The sequence below is a fragment of the Orycteropus afer genome, unplaced genomic scaffold, assembly GCF_000298275.1.
Source record: "Orycteropus afer afer isolate SDZICR_OR568_19922 unplaced genomic scaffold, OryAfe1.0 scaffold01180, whole genome shotgun sequence".
Classification (NCBI taxonomy): Eukaryota; Metazoa; Chordata; class Mammalia; order Tubulidentata; family Orycteropodidae; genus Orycteropus; species Orycteropus afer.
Window position 1 is genome coordinate 115,344 of NW_006922767.1, and position 22,574 is coordinate 137,917.

Consider the following 22,574-nt stretch of genomic DNA (forward strand, 5'->3'; position numbering starts at 1 on the left):
ATTTACATGATTTTGTAAGTGCAAACTTGTCACAAATTCACAAAGTCGTGCTTGACTTAGACTTACTATACAAGGTGCTCTTCCTCTAAAACATAAAAGATCTGTCCTCTGTATTCCTGATTAAGTAACATTTGTCTCCTAAGACAACTGAAATCTATTTATTTCTGTGATTCCAAAAGGACGCAAAAAAGACATCTTGTCAACTCTTCCTTCCCCTTCTCCTTTACAGTGTATTCTTTCTAGTTTCATTACCGAACAACAAGACAGGAGACACACAGTTTAGAGGGGCCAATGCAATCATCATGGCAGAAAGCGCCACACCCTTTGCACATGATCATGGCTTTCAAACGGCAATAACATTTCGAAGGTGTGTCCTCTATGCTGTTCTCTTCGGGAAAGGCCTGGACAGGAATAGTCTGGCCGTGGTTGCTGGGATTCATAGCTTGGCTAGCAGGGATGGTAGTGACAGTCACTGAAAAGGACATAACATCACCTACATTGCTAGATACCTGGCTACAGTCAGGCATACCCGGCACAGCAGAGCTATGGTCCATGTCAGATGAGGTGGAGACGTTGATCATGCCTCTGTAGCTTGGCCCTATCTGTGCAGGGCTTCCATACAGCTTTGAGGATTGCAGCGGCGGAAGCAGCAGAGGCTTTTGGGTGGGGCTGTCTGCAGGTACAGGAAGAGCATTAGAACTGAAAAGCTCAGGGCTACTACCCATCATCTTACCTCTTACTGCATGAGCCATCTGCTTCTGTGCTGCCTGAATAAAATCTCTGGCTAGGGTCTTTTCATCGAATGTTTGGCCTCTAGTGAACAGGTAACTCTCTTTGCTTAAAGTGGTGTGCTCATTCACTGGTGTCTCTGCCTTCACGTTCTTGTTAGCTGAGCAATCATTGGTGGACAGGGCTTCCCTACTGTGGAGTCCCGAACCTGCTTCACACTTGTCAGAACTCAGGGGAGCCAAGGGTTCCTTCTTCACCACGAGAGATTCCTGTTCATCACCAGTACTCTCCTCATCAGTATCGTCTTCTTTGCCACTGCTGCTATCTCCTGTGGCTTTCTTACAGTCTGTATATCCCATTTTCAAGGCCTCAGTGGGGCTACTTAGACAAAATCGGTCTTCAGGGTTTACAGAATGGGTCCTCCTAAAGCTCTCTGAAACTCTGCCATAGGTAGAAATGTTAAGTAAGTAGTGGCCTGACATTGCAGGCTTGGATGTCCTTCTGCCAGCAAAACCCAGCATGAACCTCTGGCTTGTGGAGATGTCTTCTAATTGGAAACCTGAGTGAGCAAAGTTGAACTGGTTGGGCTGCAACATTGGGAGAACATTCTGCCTCTGAACCCTTTTGATGAGAGTCTGAAGAATTTGATCCTGGCTTGCTTTACTTAATCCTTCTTGGTATGAATGTGTGTCAATGCTAGAGTCCCTCAGATCCTTAGCTGAAAAGAGCTGAAGGGTCCTTGGAACCTGGGGTAGGTGCTTACTTTGCAATGTTTTACCCAGCTGCTGTATAGCTGGGTGGTACTGTCTCTCATTAATTTCCTCTCTTGTGCTACTTTCTGTTATGTTGGTACCTATGGGTGCTCCTAATCCCTTTTCCTCTTTAGTCAGTGGAACAGGTTTCATTTCAACTTTGGTGAGAGGTTTAGGAAGGATTTGCTCCAGGGGAACATCTTTGCCTTGGAGTAGCTGAGTGACCAAAGGATTATTAGCAGGGATACTAGAGTTCAGTCTTGAAATGGGTCCATTCATACTTGAAGAAGTTCCTGGGGATTTAAGGCTAGAAACTGCTGGCAAAGTGCTCAAGGATGGAGCTGATCCAGTAGGTGCTATGGTTATACTGACCTGGGGTAGAGGAAGTTTTTCTAAAGTGGCTGTTGTCAATAAAGATGTTAAAGGAGAAGGAGTCATATCCACTGGAGTACTAGCATTTGTCTCTGCTGAGGCTGAAGGGTTTGATGTATTCTTACTAGAACCTGCTTTGGGCTCAACTGTGCCGTCAACTGCAAAATGAATGGGCGAGGCACCTGAGATCAGAGCAAGGCCTGCTGGAGCAGAAGGTGCTTTCTCCTGTCTGCACTTATTGGACCCTTGAGGGTGGTTGAGAGAGGCCCCTGTGGCTGTTGTCCGGGTGGGGTTCAGTTTTTCACTATTCAATTTCTCTAAAGCTGGTGGGGGTGGGTTAGTGTGGGCTGGTGATGAGACACTTGTGCATGCTCCACTGACAGCAGATGTGGGAGGCACTGCGGGGGTTTGCTGTAGTTGTGCTCCAGAGACACTATGAGGCTGTGCCTGCCCTGGGTTCTTGGTCTCAGACTGGGGCTGAGTCTCTGGACCACAGGGTAAAAGCTCTCTCGTACCTCCCCTGCTTCCAGTTCCTGCCAGTTCCAGTATGGGGTCCTTTCTAGTTTCATTGACTCTGTCTGAGCCTGGACTCCCTCCCCTAGCAGTTTTCCTTTCATCACCCTCTCCTGGACCTTGTCCACCCCCTGGGCCAGGTCCTGGAATGGTCCCTCCAATGGAGGCGGCTGCAGCAGCTGCAGCGGCGGCTGCAGCAGCTGCCCTCTGTGCTTTGACCAGTTGGGCTTTTGCTTTGATGTCTGCAAGGGTTCTGGCTCCTGTTCTGTTAGGACTAGTGATGGAGACTGGAAAACGAGCCCTGGGAGAGACCTGCGATGTAGGAAATGGCATAAGGGAGATTCTGGAGACCGGGATCTGAAAGAAGTAGGGAAAAAAACGTATCAGAGCTTAGTTTTCATTGATAAGTGTAACAAAACTTCATTAACACATTTTCAGAGTAGGGTGAAGACTACAGCACCTGCGACAAAGAAGGCAGGTCTACAGCTGGTCTAAGACCAAATCATGGAGACGGCAACACAAATTTGTTTCCTACCTGGCACCTCCTCTATCGGAGAGTCACAGACTCTCCTCCCTCCCCAGGAACTCCTAAAACCTCTATTCCTGCTTCAAATCCCTATTACTTTCCTGAACACAACTCCCTCCTAATATCAATACTACTCTAAACTGGTAATTGTTTAAGATATAAACCTTTCTATGGTATCTGCATTTTTAAATGTGTGTGAAGTGAGTTGGGGCTGGGAAACAAGAGAGTATCCTATTATTACTATTTTCACTTCTTAGCTTTACTACCAATGTTCAGGGAACAATACTTTCTGTGCCCTGGTCTACACACAGACACATGCACACACAGATACACTATTAAGAACATAGGCTAGACTATTTCAAATTAAATAAATGAGCCAGCACTAGAATAGAGATTCAGAGGTGCATGTACCATGCCATCCATATGAGGGAGAGTGTAGACGTGTGTACATAATGTTCACTCTCCTGATTCTCATCCCTGGTTGGCATTAGATGCCTATACTCCTCAATTATCTCATTATCTGACATATCACATTTAAACAACTTTGAAAAATTCTCAGGTGGCACGTCCGATGGTCTCATGTGGGCCCCATGTGGGCCCATGGCTGGGCTAGGGTGCCTCTGTGGGCCACCCTAAATGACATATTAGAAGTTCTACAAACAAAGGGGCCATACAAGGGATGGTGGCTAACTGGCTACAGGATGCCCCCTCCCGTTTTTCTGCAACATCTTGGTCTGGCCACAGACATGCAACAGCAGGTCTATGCAAAGTTGCAGAAGGGCAGGGGGAGGCTGGTGAGGGCCCAAAGGTGCCAAAGAGGTTGGCTGGAGGATGTAGGAAGTAAATGAGAAAAATGGGCTGAGGCAGATGGAGGATGAGCGAGGTTCCCACCTAGGGAGGTGCCAGGATAGCAGGCAATACCCAACCACCGCTATCACCACCCCTAACTCCAACCCCTGCAGTTCTGCAGTGGTGGGGACAGGGGCCTGCTATGCCACATGCATCCAGAGATGGGCCAGGGGCGCCTGATGGGTGGTAAGTGAAGGAGATGTCACTGGTACCAAAAATGGTGTGTGGCTCCTGACTTTTGCATGATGTCAATTTCACATAATGGCCTGGTTGTTGGACACCAACCATGCTGATAAGTAAGGAATGGGTACACTTACTTGTGGAGCTTCTTAAGCTTTTTTCAGATGCCCTGAGTCTACCTCGAAATTCACAGATTGGAACCCCAACAAAAAGCTTCTCATATTGTGGTAATACATTATCAGGTTTGAAACCACTCATTTTTGTATCATATCATATTTGAAAAGAATCTGACTCGTGCTCCAAACAATACTTTGAAAGTTACTGGAATTAATTATAATGCATCAAGATCTGGACACTTACAGTAGTTGGTTGAATTTAAAGGAGTATACAGTTGTTACAGACAATCTAGAAAATCTAATTAAACAACACAAGAAAATGTATTCCATTGTTCTGGAAATCCTTAAATTAAGAATAGTAAAATAACTAACAATTTATCAAAAGGTCATCAGAAAAATTGATTCTGTGTAATCCAGAAGTTAGGTGTCCCTAATTGTGTGACAGCCATCACAAAGTACATGCATCTGAGATATACTTAATCCCTCTTTCAGAGCTGAATCTATTTTATATCCAATTCTAACAAACCTTGATAGCATTACTCAGCACAGAGTATTTTAGAAGCTGCTTACAGTAATAAAGAAGCAACTGTTGCTCCTTGGTCACATCATGTACAAGAGACCACCACTAAGGCAAAAACAGACAAGTCTAGAAAACTAAATACAAGAAAAGCACAGCTATTTATGGGAATTTTATATAGGGACAAACAACCTTACATAAGAATAATCTTGAAAGTAATACCATACATTTAGCACAACAAATGATGTCTATCGTGATGATATGATCAAAAGTATATTGAAATTAAATAATGGCAATCATTAAAAGTAGTTAAAACGAAGTTTTAATACCTAAAAATAATAAACTGTACTTATTTAGGTAAATAACCCTTTCCGTAAATATGCACAATGAATGAGATGTTACACCTTCTATTTAGGTACAAAACCACTCAAAGTTGTTGAGGCGCTGATAACAATTTATCTGAGAAAACCAGCCCTGGTATGGCAAAAAGATTAGATCCTTTTCTTTTTACCTGTATACAGAATGGTATATATATGTGTGTATGTGTGTTTCATTTTTTATACATAAACACATAGCTAAGTTATAGCATTTGTAATAAAATTCCATTTCTATTTACTTTTTAAATTTTGTTTAAAAAGTTTTGTTCTGTTGTAAATTACGTCAAGCTTTGCCTAAAGAAGAGGGACTTGAGATAGGGGTTTAAATAAGAGTTACCAATGCAACTTTTGGTGAAAAGTCTTTCAGTAGGGGAGGAAAAGGTAGGAAAAGAGCAAAGTATGCTTAGTCATAGTGGATTTACATTTTCAGTGTGGAGTCTTGGGATTAGTAAAAAACGTTCAGAATTATGATGTATCCAGACTCTTAACAGATGAGGAAACAGAGATTATGTGTTTTACCCAGTGTCACTTATAGTAAAATCTAAACTACAACTCAGCTCTAATGTTTGGAGATAAGGTTTGATTGGGATTTATTAAAGAAAGGTTTCTAATATTTTTATAAGAAGAATAGTAAAACTGACTACCATATAAATCAGAATCAGAAGCAAGACAGTGTATATTAATGGTAGAAAAGAAAAAAGATTCCTAAATGCTAAAACCATAAATCTTAAAACTAAGTAATGATGAATCATGTATGAAATGGATGCAGTAATAGTAATTAAATGTTAATATTGGCTTGGGACAAATATATTATCTTTTAATCATAGCAATGGCCTCTGCATCCTTGTTCTCATATTTATTTTGTTATATAAGATGGAATAATTTTCATAATTGTCTTAAGATAGCCAGCAAGGGAGCTAGAGGAGGCACTAGATATCCACTTTCCTTCCTTACATAAGTATCAGTAATGATCTGAAAGGAAGGAATGCAGTTCTAAATTACCTATTTATCTCCTAAGAAACAATACATATAAAATATATACAACTGCTTCTGCATTAATAGGAAAACTACACATTTCTTGAAATTCAGACAATCTCTCCTTTTCAATTATCCCTACTGTTACCTTGAGAGGTGGTACTCTTCGCACCTGGACCCTGTCCCCTCTATTGAGAAAGGGCTGTGGCGAGCACTGAAATGGCTGCTGGTGCTGGCAACTGTCAGTGACACGTGGCCTCTTCTCCCAGCTCACAGGGGGCTCTTCGTGGGTGAGAGATTTCCTCTTGAGGCCTTCTGGGCTCTGATCAACAAGAGTTGAGGGAGGCTCTTTCATAGCAGTCTCCTGTGAACCCGCTTCTTCTACTACAGGCTTCACTATTGGTTTTTCCACTCCAGGACTCTTGGGTTTGCTTGGGGATGTAACTAAAGCATCTGGGCTTTCATTTGTGTTACAATTAGAAGATGTGGTGAGATGATTCTCTTTCTCAGGCTCCTGTTCAGCAACTGGCTTCTGTTCTAAGAGATCTTCATCCTTTGGGCATTTGATGGGAAGAATGCTGCTAAGCTCATTGGTACTGCTGGCTGAAGAAAGTAGGGGCTCTGTGGATTTGGAGAAGTTTGAATGCACCTTATCTTGGCTCTCATGTACTTCTTTTCTCACTGGTGATGGCATTTGCACTGCTTCTTCTTTGGACTCTGACTGGGGAACCACTGGGGCTATTCTGACAGGAGAGGCCTCGGAAGGGAGCATGGATCTTGGTTGCTCAGTTGGGATTTTCTTTACTTTGGGATCACTTGTTGAAGCTATCAATTTCTTTGAATCTTCAAGGCTCAGACCAGAACTAAAATAGTGGAAAAAAGAACAATGTTAGTTGAGAAATGGCCTATGTTATTGAAGGTATTATGAGATAATGGGATATGACAGCGTGTATGAGAATTCCTGTTGCATAGTAGGCATTCTTCACGTCTTTATCTTCAGATGGAGTACTGTTTTTATTAGTACAGGTTCTGGAACCAGAGTACTTAGATTCAAATCCTGGCTCTGATACAAACTGTCCATCTGCTCTTTAGTTACTAGTCTTCTGTACCTAAATTTCTGCAATTGTACATTGAAGTAGAGATTAATTATAAAGATTAATTACATCAAAGTATTGCTATGATGAAAAGCACTCAGAACATACCTAACAAATGATAAACGCTTAATAATTGTGGTTATTACTACCTCTGCTTATAAAGGGGCCACATGGTCTAGAGGTATGCATCATATATTATATACACAAGAGAACAGAGAAGGCTAAGATCCATTCACCCTGGAGTTGTGGGTTTGAATTGTGACCAATACTCTATAGTACCTGAAGTAAGGCTGGCCCAGGAAGTCCAAGAGAATAGTAGGAGAACTTGATGTCAATGTTTGCTAAAGGCTGAGAATTACATGAGTTTTTAGAAAGTCTGTTTAATCCTCATGTGGTATAGCTCTGAAATTTTGAGTTCAAGAGCCTCTGAGCTATCTTGGGAGTGTAAACCAGCTGGGATTTCCACAGTGTGTCCTGACAAAGAGTTGGACTGCTTCTTAAGGATCACTAGAGACTTCTCCTAATGTTTTAGAATACTGTATAACAGGAAAAATTAATTAATTAATTAATTTTTTTGAAATAATAAAACCAGTATACTCTTCTTAGGTGACTTAAAATAAATCCATCTCTGAGATGGAATGGCTAAGGATAAAACCAGGTAGTATGCAAAAGGCAGGGAGGGAGACTAACAAATAGCACTTTGGATATTTGATCTGATTTCAAACAAAACAGGTCTACCTGTTTATGTTCCTGTTCATGTGTTCTCATTAAAATTTCATTTGGACTTTTTGTTAGGAAAAATGATTTTGACTATAGCTCCTTGAGGACAGAGTTTGTATTCTGATATATCCAATTCTGTGTACCTGAGATTCATAGTAAGAAAAAACTTCAGTAAACAAGAGATGATATAAAAAATAGAAGGCAATCGGGGACTAGAATTTCTGGCAAGGTAATGAGATGAAGCACAATATGACAACTCTGAAAAATCAACATTTGGTTTATAGAATCTGTCTTGATAGTACCTTTGACCATAGTAGCTTTCAAAGAATTGTTCTTTCCATGGCTCCACTTTTTTCTCCTTTTCAATCTCTTGTCGAATTCTCACCTGCATCTCAGGTGTAAACTCACCTGTAATGTATAAACACCCCCCCTAAGTTATTTAATAGGAAAATGCTGTTTGCAACTTTTCATTATTTATAAGTCCTGGAGGTTCATGCAGAAATCAGAATACTGTCGTATGAATGTAACAGAAAATTCCAGATGTCTTCACTGTAAGGTAGTGCTTATATGCCATTTGAAAAAAAAAAATGCCATTAGGTGGAATAAAAATACATTTGCACATCACTCCATGTAGTTTTGGTTGAGGTCATCATAATCTCGGGGCTTCCCCTGCAGCACTTCCCTCTTTCTCTACACATCATAGTCTTCCAGTTTCATCTAACTCTAACATTTAATTTCTAATTTTGTTTCCACTATGGCATAACAGTGATGTATTTTCAGTAACTAACACTACTGTGGATAAGTTTTAAAGTTTTGTTTCTCCTAGGCAACTTACTTTTTAGCTCTTTACTATCAATTGCAGAATAAAAAGTGATGCCCAGTTACAGACATTTAAGGTTCCAGTAAAAAGGCAGGGAATTAACCATACCATGCACCACATAAGAACATCAACTAAAAAATGGAACCACCACCTAAATATAAGAATGAATATCATGCAACTTTTAGAACAAAACACAGGGATAATGCTTTGGGACCTGGTATTTGATGATCCTTAGATTTGATCCAAAAGCACAAGCAAAAAACACAAAACAGATAAATTATACTACATCAAAATTAAAACTTTTGTGCATCAAATGACTTCCTCAAAAAGTGAAGAGATAACAACCTACAGAATGGAAGGAGATATTTAGTAGCCATATATAGCTCCACCAGCCTCTCCTCGGAAGGAAGGTTGGGCAATCAACTTCCGTAGTGATACTGCCTTGGCAACCCAAGGAGGGATCACTATGAGTTGGGTCCGACTCGATGGTACATAACAACAACATATCTGATAACGGTTTAATATGAGGAATATATAAAGAATTCCTACACTCAACAGAAAAAGAAAACCCAATTGAAAAATGGGCAAGGAACTTGAATAGACACTTCAACAAAGAGGATATACAAATGACCAAAAGGGACATGAAAGATGCTCAAGGTCATTAGCCCTAAAGGGCGAATCAAAACCACAATGAGAAACCACTTCATTCCCACTCAGATGGCTATTAACTGAAAACAGGTATTGGTAAAGATGTGGAGAAACTGGAACTTTTATTCATTGCTGCTGGAATTTTACAGTAGTGTAGCCACTGTGGAAAACAGTTTGGTGGTTTCTCAAAAAGTTAAACATAGAATTACCATATGACCCAGCAATTCCACTTCAAGATATATGCTCAAAAGACTTGAATGCAGAAACTGACAGATATTTGTACATCAATGTTGTTTGCAGCATTACTCACAGTAGCCACAAAGTGAAAAAACATTCGTCAAGAGATAAAGAAATGTTACACACACACACACACACACACACACAGAGGCATGTGTATGAATGTATGTAATGGAATATTAATCAGCCACATGCTATATGGTACAACATGAATGAAACTCAAAAACATTAAGCTAAGTAAAGGAAGCCAGATATAAAACATCATGCATTGTATGATTCTATTTATATGAAATATCCTGAATAGGTAAATCCACACAATCAGAAAACAGATTAGTGGTTGCCTGGGATTGGGGGGAGAGGAGACCAGGGAGTAACTACTTAATGGACACCAGATTTTCTTTTGTAGTAATGAAAATGCTTTGGAACTAGGTGGAAGTGGTTGCAGCAGAATACTGTCAGTATACTAAATGCCAATAAATTCTATACTTTACAATGGTTTATTTAATATTTTATGAATTTTACCTTAATAGAAATTAAAAAAAATTATACCAGTGGTTTTAATTATGACTGCATATTACAATCACTTGGGAAAAATTAAAAATAAAAAGAGGGAACAAAAACCCTGAAGTTCAGGGCCTATCTGTTGTGTGTTAAATTGGGTCCTCCAAAACCATGTCAAAATTCTAATCACAGGTAACTGAATGTGATCTTTTTGGAAACAGGATCTTTGCAGACGTAATTATTTAATAAGAGGTCATACTTGACTAAGTGGGGGGAGGGCCCTCTAATCCAATAGGACTGGTGTTCTTTTGTTTTGTTTTTTCATTTTCAGTCCTGTATTATTTTAAATACATTTTATTGAAATATAACTTCTGTACAGTGAGATACACAAAACTAAAGTGACATGGGTCAATTTGTGTTTTTTTTTTTGCAGTGTTCCTCCCCACCCCCCCCCTTTTTTTAAACAACAAAAAAAGAGCAGACAGACACAGGAGCTGCAGAGAGAAGGTGGCTGTTATGGACTGATTGAACTGTCTACTCAAAATAGCAGTGAAACACTGTCTGATACAGTGCTGGAAGATGAGCACCTCAGGTTGGAAGGCATTCCAGACAGGACTGCAGAAGAGCTGCCACCTCAAAGCAGAGTTGACCTTAATGATATGGATGGATAAAGCTTTTGGAACCTTCATTGGTCCATGAGACATGACCAAAAGCAAAGATGACCTGAAGCTGTTACTGATGAAGATCAAAGTCTACAGCCTTCACTATGGTTTGTAGCTCAAAATAAAGAAAGCAAAAATCCTCACAACTAGACCAATAAGTAACATCATGATAAATGGAAAAAAATTTGAAGCTGTCAAGGATTTCACTTTACTTGGATTCACAATCAACACCAATGGAAGCTGCAGTCAAGAAATCAAGTGATATAGAGCACTGTACAAATCTGCTGCCTAAGACCTTTTTAAAGTGTTAAAGAGCAAAGATAACACTTTGATGACTAAGGTGTGCCTGACCCAAGCCATGGGTCATTTTCAATCACCTCATATACATGTGAAAGTTGTATAATGAATAAGGAAGATCAAAAAAGAAATGATGATTTTGAGTTGTGGTGTTGGCAAAGAATATTGAATATAATATACCATGAACTGCCAGGAGAATGAACAAAATATGTCCTGGAAGAAGTGCAGCCAGAATGCTTCTTAAAAGTGAGAACTGTCAGACTTCATCTCACCTACTTTGGTCATGTCAGAAGGGACCATTCCCTGGAGAAGGATATCATGCTTGGTTAAGCAGAGGGTCAGCGAAAAAGGGGAAGATCCTCAGCAAGATGGAATGACACAGTCGCTACAGTGATGGGCTCAAGTATAGCAGGATTGTGAGGATGGTGCATGACCGGGCAGTGTTTCGTTCTGCTGGACAGAGGGTTGCTCTGAGTTGGAGCCAACTTGATGGCACCTAATAACAACAACAAACTATGAGAAAATAAATTTTTGTTTAAGCCACCCACTTGTGGTATTTCTGTTAGAGTAGTACTGAGAAACTAAGACAAAATTTGGTACTGAGAAGTAGGGCTGCTGCTCTTAGAAATACCTAAAATGTAGAAGTGGTTTTAGAAGATGGAGGCAGAGACTGGAGTTATGCTGTCACAAACCACAAAAAGGAATGTCAGAGGCTACCAGAAGCTGGAAGACAAGAAAGGTCTTCTAGAGCATTCAGAGAGAAGAACACGGCTCTACCAACACCATGAATTCAGACTTTCAGCCTCCAAAACTGCTGAAGAAGAACTTACTGTTGTTTTAAGACACCAACTTTGTGGTACTTAGCTATGGCAGCCCCAAGAAACTAATACACCATCCTCGACCAGTAAAACCAAAATCGTTGAGTGGGGCCTGGGCATCAGTATATTTAATAAATCAGTATATTTAATAATGTTTATATTATGGGCAACCAGGATTTGAACATTTGGGTTGTTTCCATCTTTGGCTATAAACATTCATGTACAACTACTAATACAGAGAGACACTACATGCTATGTATGCGCACACAAACAGAAAGAAACTACCTTTTATTTTATGATGTACCTTCAGTGAATGAGTTCAATTAGAGTTATAAACATGGCATATATGGCAAACCAACAACTACAGTCAGTAATTATCATCTGTTATCTGTATTTATTAAAATGTTCTGATTGCCACTAAACTGTGTATACTTGAAATGGGTGAATTTTATAAGTATGTGAAATATATCTCAATATTTAATATTTATATTTATGTGATATTTTTATTTTGGATCACAACATATCTCAATCTTTTAAAAAAAGCTTTTACTGTTTCTTTTTACTCTTAGTTTCACTAAGGATGGGCAAAATGCAGAAGTTATCTCGTTGCTTACCAAACACTAACTATAATAGCATCAAAAAAGAAATCTAATTCTACACTCTGCTTATTAGGAAGCTTATTAAAATTTCAGTTTCTAGGCATTATTCTAGACTTACTAAATCAGAATCTCTAAGATTAAGGACTGAAATGTTGTTTATAATTTAGCTTCAAAAGTGACTCTAAATCATTAAAGAAAGATATTGCTGGATTCCATCTGGAGCCAACAGAGATGGGCGTCTAGCAATATGTTTCACAAAGGATCACTAGAGTTCTCCTTATGGGAAAAAACTATCCTTAGCCTCCTTAACTATTCAACTACCTATTGATGCAATGAGGTGCTAACATGTCCTCATAGTGGCCCCAGGTGCATATAAATCTACTGGTTCCAAGTGCCATCCTGGGAGACACATAAGGTAGAACATTTACCTTCTGATAGTCTTTCCTTCCAGCCTTGGGCTGCTGAAGTGAAGAACTCATTGTTAAGGGCTGAACCATTTAACTTCATCAAACCATCTGGACCAACCTGGGTCAAAAAATTAACAAAGGAAAGCTTACAAATAAAGTTAAGGTATCATGCGGAACTCCACCTTCCTTTCCTTATAGAAAAGAATTTAAGGACGTTTATTTATACTAAGATGACCATATTGTAACTAATAATACACCCAATACCATTATTATGGATACCTGTATTTTTTAATGCACCACTTTTCCTAAAAAATTCCTCTCCTGTTTACTCACCTCTCCTTCTTTCCAACTTTATTCTCCAATGATTAAAAACCTGTTCATAGAATCACTGGCAAACAAACAAATTGGTATGAAATAGGATTTATGGGGGTAGCAATTCATAATTTATATAAAAAAATATATAAATTCTATAAAAATGGAACCCAGTTTTTAACCTTACTTTTCTCATTTAATACAATGTAGAAATTTCTCCAAGTCAAATGCTGTAGGTTTTAGCTTCTTTCTAATGGTTGCATATTGTTTCATTGTATTAATGTCCACTCCCTAGTCATAGCTATAAACTTTGTTTCCAGTGTTTTTCCATAATCAACAAAGCTGCAATAAGCATTCTGGTATAGATGAATAAAGTTGTACTTTGATTTCTACAGGATAGATTCTCAGATCAAAGAATGTGTGTATGTATGTGTTTAACTAAATATTATCAAATTATTTGCCAGAAAGGCTAAATAAACAATTCATACTTCTACCAGCAATATATGAACATACACTTCTCTGCTAATAGTAGATACTGCTATTTAATGATGTCAATCTAGTAGGTCTAAAATGGAAGAAATTCCCTTTGTCTGGACTATTAAACTGTCTATATTCTTTTTGCATGCTCAATGAATATTTAGATTTATTATCCTATGAATTGCCAGTTCATTCCATTTTTTCTACTGGGTTGCTTATTTTCATGTATTATTAACTTGTAAGAGTTCTATGTATATTATATATAGTAAAACTGACTTTTGCGTATGTTGCAAGTATTTTTCCTAATTTATCTGCCTACTGACATGATTTGCGATATCTTGACAGAAGTTTTTAAATATTCTTCTTTACATTAGAGATTTTACATTTCCTATCTCAGTTAAAACCATAAAATCTTATTTAAACACATAAAACCCTAGATCAGAAAAGGTGCAATAAAAATTCTCCTCAAAATTAATATATACTCCTACCAGAACCCCAAAGCCTATTTTTCATTAATTGAATAAAATGATCTTCAAGTTCATATAGAAAAAAATGTGCCATAGACCGGTTAAGAAAATAATAATAACAATGACAAACTGTGAGGATGAAATGCCTTTTCATGTAGTAAACCACCACACAAAAACACTGTGATCAAAATCCTATTATTACTAAAAAAAAATCCAAACAATCCTATTATTACTGGCATAAAAGTGAAAAAAGAAATCAGTGGGAGAGAGCATCTTACAAACATATATAGACACACACACACAGACACACATATATATATACTGCATATTATATTCATATATGTGGCACTTGGCTGCTAATCAGAAGGCTGGTGGTTCAAACCCACCAGCCACTCCTCGGAAGGAAGGTTGGGCAACCTACTTCTGTAGTGGTATCGTCTTGGAAACCCAAGGAGGGGTTGGTATGAGTCGGGTCAGACTCGATGGCACCTAACAACATACGTGTATATATATATACATACATACATATACACACACACACACACACATACATACATATATATATAGAGAGAACTTTGGTGGCATAGTGGGTAAGGCATTTGGTTGCTAACCAGCTGCTCTCTAGGAAGAAGATGAGGCAATCTACTTCCATAAAGACTGACAACCTTGGAAACCCAATGGAGGTCACTATGAGTCAAGAATCGAATTGATGGCAGTGGGTTTTTAAAAAATTCTTATCTATACTATTTACATATACTACATATCTATATACCTATTTATATATATATCTATATAAAATATATAGGAATAGGGTATGTAATAAAGTACATTTCAAACAAATATATAGTGCTGGATCAACTGGCTATCCATACAGTGGAAAAATAAAGTTGAACTTCAATTTCACTGCATATGCAAAATAAATCAATCAATAAATTAATATTCCAGATAGATTAAAAATCTAAACACAAATTTTAAGTCAATAATTTTTTTAAAGAAAATTTAGGAAAGTATTTGGAAAACCTAAAATTAGGGAAACTTCTTAACCCACTCTACTCACTAAATCTATCGAGCCAACATTATTTTATCCTGATCCAACTTGACAGCACATAACAACAATAACAATGGTAGGAGTCAGGAGCTCTGGTGGTGTACTGGTTAAAGCACTCGGCTGCTAACCAAAGGGTCGGTGGTTTGAACCCACCAGTTGCTCAACAGGATAAAGATGAGGAGGTCTGCTTCCATAAAGATTTATAGTCTTAGAAACCCTATGGGACAGTTCTATTCTGTCCTAAAAATGCTTGCTTTGAGTTGGAATTGACTTGATAGCATTGGGTTTGGTTTTGGTTGTTTAGGGCAGGAGTTGGTAAACATGTTGTATAAAGGCTACACCAAAAAATATTTTAGGCTTTCGAGGTGGATGGCCTCTGTTGCAATATTCAATTCTGATATTGAAGCACAAGGCAGTCACAGACAATATGTGCCCTAATAGAAATGGCAATGTGCCAATATCAACTGTTTACAAAAATAGGCAGTAATGCAGCAAAGAAGAATGAAGAAAACCAAAGACACATGGAAACAATTAGTCCAAGGGACTAGTGGACCATGCAAACCTTAGCCTACATGACCATGAGACTAGAAGAACTAGATGGTGTCTGGCTAGCACTGTCAACCACTCAGAAAGGGATCAGTACACAGAAGACCCTGGATAGAGTGGAAGAAAAATGTGGAACAAAACTCAAAATCATAAAACAAAACAAAACAGAACAAAACAAAAAAAACCCCAGGCTTACTGGTCTGATAGAGACTGGTGAAAACCCTGAGACTATGGCCCCTACTTACCTTTCAGGCCTGGAACTGAATTCACTTCTGTGGCTTCCCAAGCATATAAGATGAACAGTTACAGCAGGTAGGTACACTCTTTAGAACAATCAATATGGGAGATCGTAAGGGTAGCATTTGCACAGGGAGATAGCTTAGAGAGCAGGAATGCATAGGAAAGAAGGACACAGGGAAAAGGTAACCACAGGGAGGAAGTGGGCAGGGAGATGTTATATTATGGGGATTGTAATCAGTGTCATGACACATAATGTGCATGAACTGCTGTACGGAAAATGAATTTGCTCTGTAAACTTTCACCCAAATCACAATAAAAAGAAAAAAAAAAAAAGAAAAATGAACAGGTAGTGAGCCAGAGTGTGGCCTGCGGGCTGTAGTTCCCAGACCCTCCATTAGAATGTTGGTAGAGGGGTAACAGGCTTCCCTGTGGAACAGATTATCCAATCTCTGCTTGAATACTCTATTGATGAGCAATTACTCCATAACAAGTCAATGCATTCCACAATCTAACTGCTCTAATTGTTGTCATAGTGTTGTTGTTGTTGTCATATGCTGTTGAGTTGGATCTGACTCATAGCGACCCCTCCTTGGGTTTCCGAGGCAGCATCACTACGGGAGTAGATTACCCCATCTTCCTTCCGAGGAGTAGCTCGTGGGTTTGAACTGCCAGCCTTCTGGGTAGCAGTCAAGTGCCTTAGGCACTATGCTACCAGAGCTCCCATAGTAAGATCTCTGTATTTGTGGATTCAATCAAGAATGGATAGAAAATATTTTCCAAGGGTGGGGGGTGGGGGTGGGGAGCAATTAAATGGTCAAAAAAATCCCTCAATGGCTAAGAAAGAGCTGTAAAGTGCTATTTATGTAACATTTGAATTGTATTAGTAATTATTAAGTAACCTAGAGATGATTTTACAGTAAATAAGATGTATAATTTATATGCAAATATTAAGCTATTTTATATAAGGGACTTGAGCATCTCAGGATTTTGGAATGGGGAGAAGGTGTGTCCTGGAACTAATTCCCCATGGATACAGAGGGATGACTATCGTTTTACCCAAACTCCTTCCATCTGATAGAGCTTCAAATATATCTGAACATAGCTGTTTTATTCATCTTCATTCTTCCTCTGGTCGTAATATTTTTCTGTTCACTGCTGAGTACTCCTTATACTGCAGTATGGTTTCCAACTTTTCATCTTAGCGATAGCTAGAATTCTTTATTGTTATTAGTGGCCTTTGAGTTGATTGTGACTCATGACAACACCTTGTGCGCAGAGTAGAACTAGAGAGTTTTCAAGGCTGTGTGACCTTTCAGAGCAAATCTTCAGGTCTTACTTCCCACGAGCCTCTGGCTGTATTTGAGTATCTAACCTTTTTGTTGTAGTCCAGTGATTACTCGTTTGCGCCACCCATGCACTCTTAAGATTCTTTATAAACCCCGAAAACTTCATTGGACAGTGGAACTATTTTACTCAGTTGGAATGCTAAAGGCTCTATGTATAAGGACAATATATCTCAGAATACTATGTGTGCTCCATCATATTAATAAGTAAAAAACACTGGTTAAGCAATCTCCTCCATAAACTATCTCATAAGCTTGCACTGCATGAGAAGATGAACCAGATAGCCTCTGAGGTCCCTTTTAATTTCAAAATTATATGTAGTAATATTCCTTCTAAGAGGGTATAAGCCATCAGTCAAAAAGACAGTTTGGTGGAACTTGCACTAGAGTTCTATAAATTGGCCCTCCGTTAGGTCCTATATACTATTATACACACAGCCTAATAACCCTGCGTCTAAAAACAGATGAGAACAATCTCTTAATGAGGAGAGGTCCTCTAAAAACTGTACTGAAACTTTAGTCTCCTAACTTTTTCTAAGTAAGCAACCCAAAAGCTTTGATTTTAAGAGCTGTTAAAACAGAGCAATCACTGGGAAGGATCAGTTTCACTTCTTTCTTCTTGGTGCTGGTAGTGTATCTGGCTTATGTGGGCACCCAGACAATGGAATCTGACCTGCTTTGACATGTGCTGATTCATAGCTCTATGTAACTGACATCAATGTAGTTTAGCAGAAAGATCATTTTCAGAATTAGTTTTGAATCTCAATTCAATAATTATACAGATTTGTGTACTCAACTTACTCTCTATTTATCTTAATTATTTTACTGTAAGCTAGGGGAAGTATCTCCCCATCATAAATTAAAAAATTCTACCATATTACTTAGCACATAGTAAGTACAAGGAAATAACAATTTTTGAAAATTCTGTAACTGAATAAACCTTAGAAAATCATAATGGTCTCACCCTTTCTTTTGTAGAGGAGCAAACAAAAATTCAGAAGGGGGAGGGATCTGCCATTTACTCTTGCTTTGATGAAAGCCTTAGTCTTACCAAAAAAACCAAAACCAAATTCACTGCCATCAAGTCAGATCTGACTCATAGTGAACCCTCCTTGGGTTTCTGAGGCAGTATCACTATGGAAGTAGATTGCCTAACCTTCCTTCCAGTGAGTGGCTGGTGGGTTTGAACCGCCAGCCTTTTGGTTAGCAGTCAAATGCCTTAGGCACTATGCCACGAGAGCCTCAGTCTGAGATCTCTATTATTCTTGACTAAGGTGAATCTGTGGTTCCTGCCTTGACTCTTCCTAAACCATTAGTATTTCTTCTTGCTACTTCTGTTTGAAACTATAACTGATAGTGTCTAACTTCTATACTATGAAAAGAATCATGTTTTTGAAAAAATTAATAAAAGAATAAAAATAATCCCTTTACTGTTAACCCCTTATATCAGATGTATATAATTATCTGAATACAGGTCTTTGGTTTATTCCTAACATTTCCCACTCCATTGAGGCACTGGCTCACATCTAATAGATGCTGGACCAATACAACTCTCCAGATCTCCTTAAGCTATATTCTATTGACACCTATCTACATCAGTAGATGACAGATAACAAGACAGATTTTATTCTTTAATCATTGCATCCTGGTAAAAGAGTTTTGCTTTATTTTATAAGCCTTACAGGGCCCACTTATTAAGAATGCTTACATAAGAATAACATTTCTTTTTTTAGTACCATTAATACCACTTTTCTATCAGTTCACAGAAATTAAAAAAAAAAAAATTCTTAAGGAATTCTTAGGGGAATGAGTGAGGGAAGCCTCAGAAAGGTTATAAAATTGCTTAGGCTTGAATTAACACACCTGTCGATCCACTTCTGGAAGCAGCAGAAGCAGTCGTTGTTGACAGTCTCCAGGTAGAACTGAAAAGGTGTGTTTATTGATCAATGCTCGCAGATTTGTATTAACCAGAATGGAGTCTGGTGTCTCAACGTCAATTTCAGCACATTTAGTCCTTTTCATTTGTCCTACAAAAAAGGGGAAAAGAATCATATTGGACTCCTCATAGTTTTGTTCCTACTTAAATACTATGTTGCTCTGCTATGCAAAAGTCCATGGCTGTAAGCACCTAATCAAGTATCATTTGAACAAAGTAACATTTAAGGACTTTAACCCTTTCATAGCAAAATTAGTTTCTGCTTTGAAATTTGTCTTGCTATTATGTGTTTTCAGTAATGCAAGGCATGCTGAAATCAAAGAAAAATAGTACTTTTTTGAGATAATATGGATTTTGATACAGTTATGTGGGACATATATGTCCCATATGGATGCTGGTGGTAGGATTAGTGGAGTTAGGCCTGTTTTTTTTCAGATTTATGAAGTTATACAGTAGGCCCTTGCCAGGTAGTAGCAAATAGCACATACTACAAGTGGGATAGCAACTTCCCAAGAAATCTTAGAGGCTGAAAATGTTGGGTGTAGTATGTCCCATGAGTTATGAAAGAGTTAAAATTTCTTTCCTGGAATCAAGACAAATAAAACTAAATCTTTTTTTTCATTCACGTACTGCTGTTGTGTTGTTATGTGCCACTGAGTTGGACCCGACTCAGCGACCCCTCCTTGGGTTTCCAAGGCAGTATCACTATGGAAGTAGATTGCCCAACCTTCCTTCCGACGAGTGGCTGGTGGGTTTGAATTGCCAGTCTTCTGGTTAGCAGTCAAGTGCCTTAGGCACTACACCACTAGAGCTCCTTCATTCACATAGGAGAATGAAAAGAGGTATTTTCTCTGCACAAATAGAGGAAGGTCTATCAAGTGGACCTTAAGCCATACTAGAAGTGCATTTATGTTTGAGGCCAGATTATTTTCCAAAAGGAACTGGGAAAATTATGTACAGAATGACAAACAGAACAGAAAAAAAAAACAATCTAAGAACTAAATCTAATACTGAGGCCCTTTTTTCCCTTCCCTGAGAATATTTTCCCCACTGATTTTAATTTGCATTGGTTAAAAAAGTTACGATTGAGTAGTTTAGTAGTTTGAGAAAATCTGTAACAAAAATGATATAGTCTAACAGATTTTGAGACTTTGAAGTTTAAAATGTAAGTAGCAAAAGAAAAAAAAAATCGCCAAAAACAGAACACATGAAGTTAAAAGACATAATTCGGGAAAAGCAATATTTTAGGTACTATTCTTCATATCAAAGGTGCATTTGCCAATCAGTAAGAAAGACAAACACCAATAAGGGAAAAATAAGCAAAGTAAATGAATAGGCAATTTTTAGGCCATTAACTATAACCAGTTGCTAACGTATTAGTAGTTAAAGAAATCCAAGTTAAACCAATGAACATTTTTTATCTATCAAAATGGCAAAAATTACAATGTAGTGACAAAAGGAGTGGCAAAAAGACAAAACATTTTCAATCACTAATCTTATATACTGAATTAGTATAATCTTTATTAGAGAAAAATTTAGCAGTATGTAGCAAAAGTTTAATGTGAATAGATCTCTAGGACCCAGAAAGTCTTCATTTAGAGCACAAAGCTACAAGATCCTGTATATAGGTACTTGGCCTCCTAGCAAATGCACAAGCAAAAGTAATTCTGTTTAACATTTTCCCCCCAAGTTAAACCTATAGGACTAAGGCAAATGAAAATCCAGCACTACCTCACAAAGCTTATCCAACAATCCAGGTGGTATGCCACTGTAACATAGCAGTAACCAGAAATAAAAGATGGGAGAACATTTCATTGCCCTTGTGAGTTTCTCCTAATAAATTACCCTGGCATATCTAGTTTATATACTACTTGGTCATCTGCCATTGCTTGAGTGACCTTACTAAAACATGTGGGAGGCAGTGAGTGGGGAAACTGAGAAATATAGCCATAATGGTTATATCAGAAAATTACTAAAATAACTTAAGAAGTTAGAAACAAATAAGAACAAACCCAAAGAAAATGTAAGATGATAAGCACATACGTGGTAAAAGGACACACAATACAATTGAGGGTATCAATCCAGAATGACCAAGACACTAGAAAAATAGACACCAAAGAGAAAAATCCTTTGGGATATATACAAAAACAGCAAATGACTTATGAAGAATAGAAAAATATATAATTGACTTTAACAAAAGAAAATGGAGTAATATATTTTAAGACACTTAAAGGAAAGGCAATGTAGGCCAAGGATTTAGTATATGAGTATCCATAGATAAAGACCATAAACTGATGTTAGCATGCAAGAACTCAGTGAGCATTGCTTCCATAAACCTTTTCAGAGAAAACGCATTTCAGACAATCAAATTAGAGAGGCAGCAAAATAAGGGCTGGTGGTAACCATTAAATAAATAGCTTTCTAGACCTAAGACTACAAAGTATAGTATATAATGCCTATGGCATACTCTGACGTCAGTCTAGAGAGTGAACAACTATTTAGATAAATGGAAAGCATAAGCACATAATATTTTAAAACCGCTTGCAAGCGATCATTAATTTTATCATCCACTGTATCCTTAAGAACCATCTATCTATCTATCTATCTGTATTAATTGTGATTTGGGTGAAGATTTACAGAGCAAATTCACTTTCCATATAGCAGTTCACATATACTTTGTCTCATGACATTGACCACAGTTTACCACAATGCAACAGCTCCCCTCCCACTTTCTCCCCATAGTTACCTCTTCCCAGTGTCCATCCCTCCATGCACTGCTGCCCCTGAGCTGTCTCCCTGTGCATAAGCAGCCCTTCTTTCTCAATGATTGTTCTCTCCAAGGAGTGTATCTACCTCAGGTAAATGTTCAACTCATATGCCTGTCTTTTGTTTGCCTGGAAACCACAGATGTGGGTTCAATTCCAGACCTGAAGGGAAGCTAGGAGCCACAGTTCAGTGGTTTCACCAGGCTCTATCTGACCAGCAAATCTGGTACCCCCCCCTTTTTTTCTCTAAATGATTTTGAGTTTTGAAGAACCACAATCCTTGTGCAAAATAGCAGATGCAGATGCAATACCAAAACCAGTTGTAGAGCTCTGAATTTTAATTGAAACTATAAATAAAAATTCATGAGGTATTTTATTTTAAAATAAATATGCAACAAATAAATGGGATGGGTTAATTTATACTACTACTTATTGAAAGGAAGAAGGGTATATTGGAGAAATGGATGATTCTGAATCTGGGGGAAAAAAACTGTACAAGATAAATCCATCACAGATTACTAAACTTGTGTAAAATTCATTCAGAAGACAACCTGAAGAGGCTTTCACTGACCAAAAAGGAGGCAATGTTTATGCAAGCTTATGAGTTTCAGAGAAACCTTTGTCCCCTTTGAGGGTGATAAAGTAACAATTTGGTATGTTGAAAACTATGAATAAGTAAGACTAAAGAAGAATTGATGCATTTGGATTTTATAGCGGTGGTGGAGAATACT

The 22,574-nt window shown here is 38.2% G+C and overlaps 1 protein-coding gene across 1 annotated transcript in view; it reads right to left on the minus strand.

The window, feature by feature from the left end:
* Nucleotides 1-248: 248 nt before the first annotated feature.
* Nucleotides 249-22,574, minus strand: part of ASXL2 (ASXL transcriptional regulator 2) — a 63,356-nt gene continuing 41,030 nt past the window's right edge. Inside the window, exons 6-10 of the mRNA XM_042783440.1 lie at nt 19,006-19,169; nt 12,731-12,827; nt 8,023-8,128; nt 6,055-6,769; nt 249-2,723 (exon numbers count right to left, since the gene is read on the minus strand). Of these exons, the coding sequence (XP_042639374.1) occupies nt 249-2,723; nt 6,055-6,769; nt 8,023-8,128; nt 12,731-12,827; nt 19,006-19,169 (3,557 nt within the window). The remainder of the gene's footprint in view (nt 2,724-6,054; nt 6,770-8,022; nt 8,129-12,730; nt 12,828-19,005; nt 19,170-22,574) is intronic.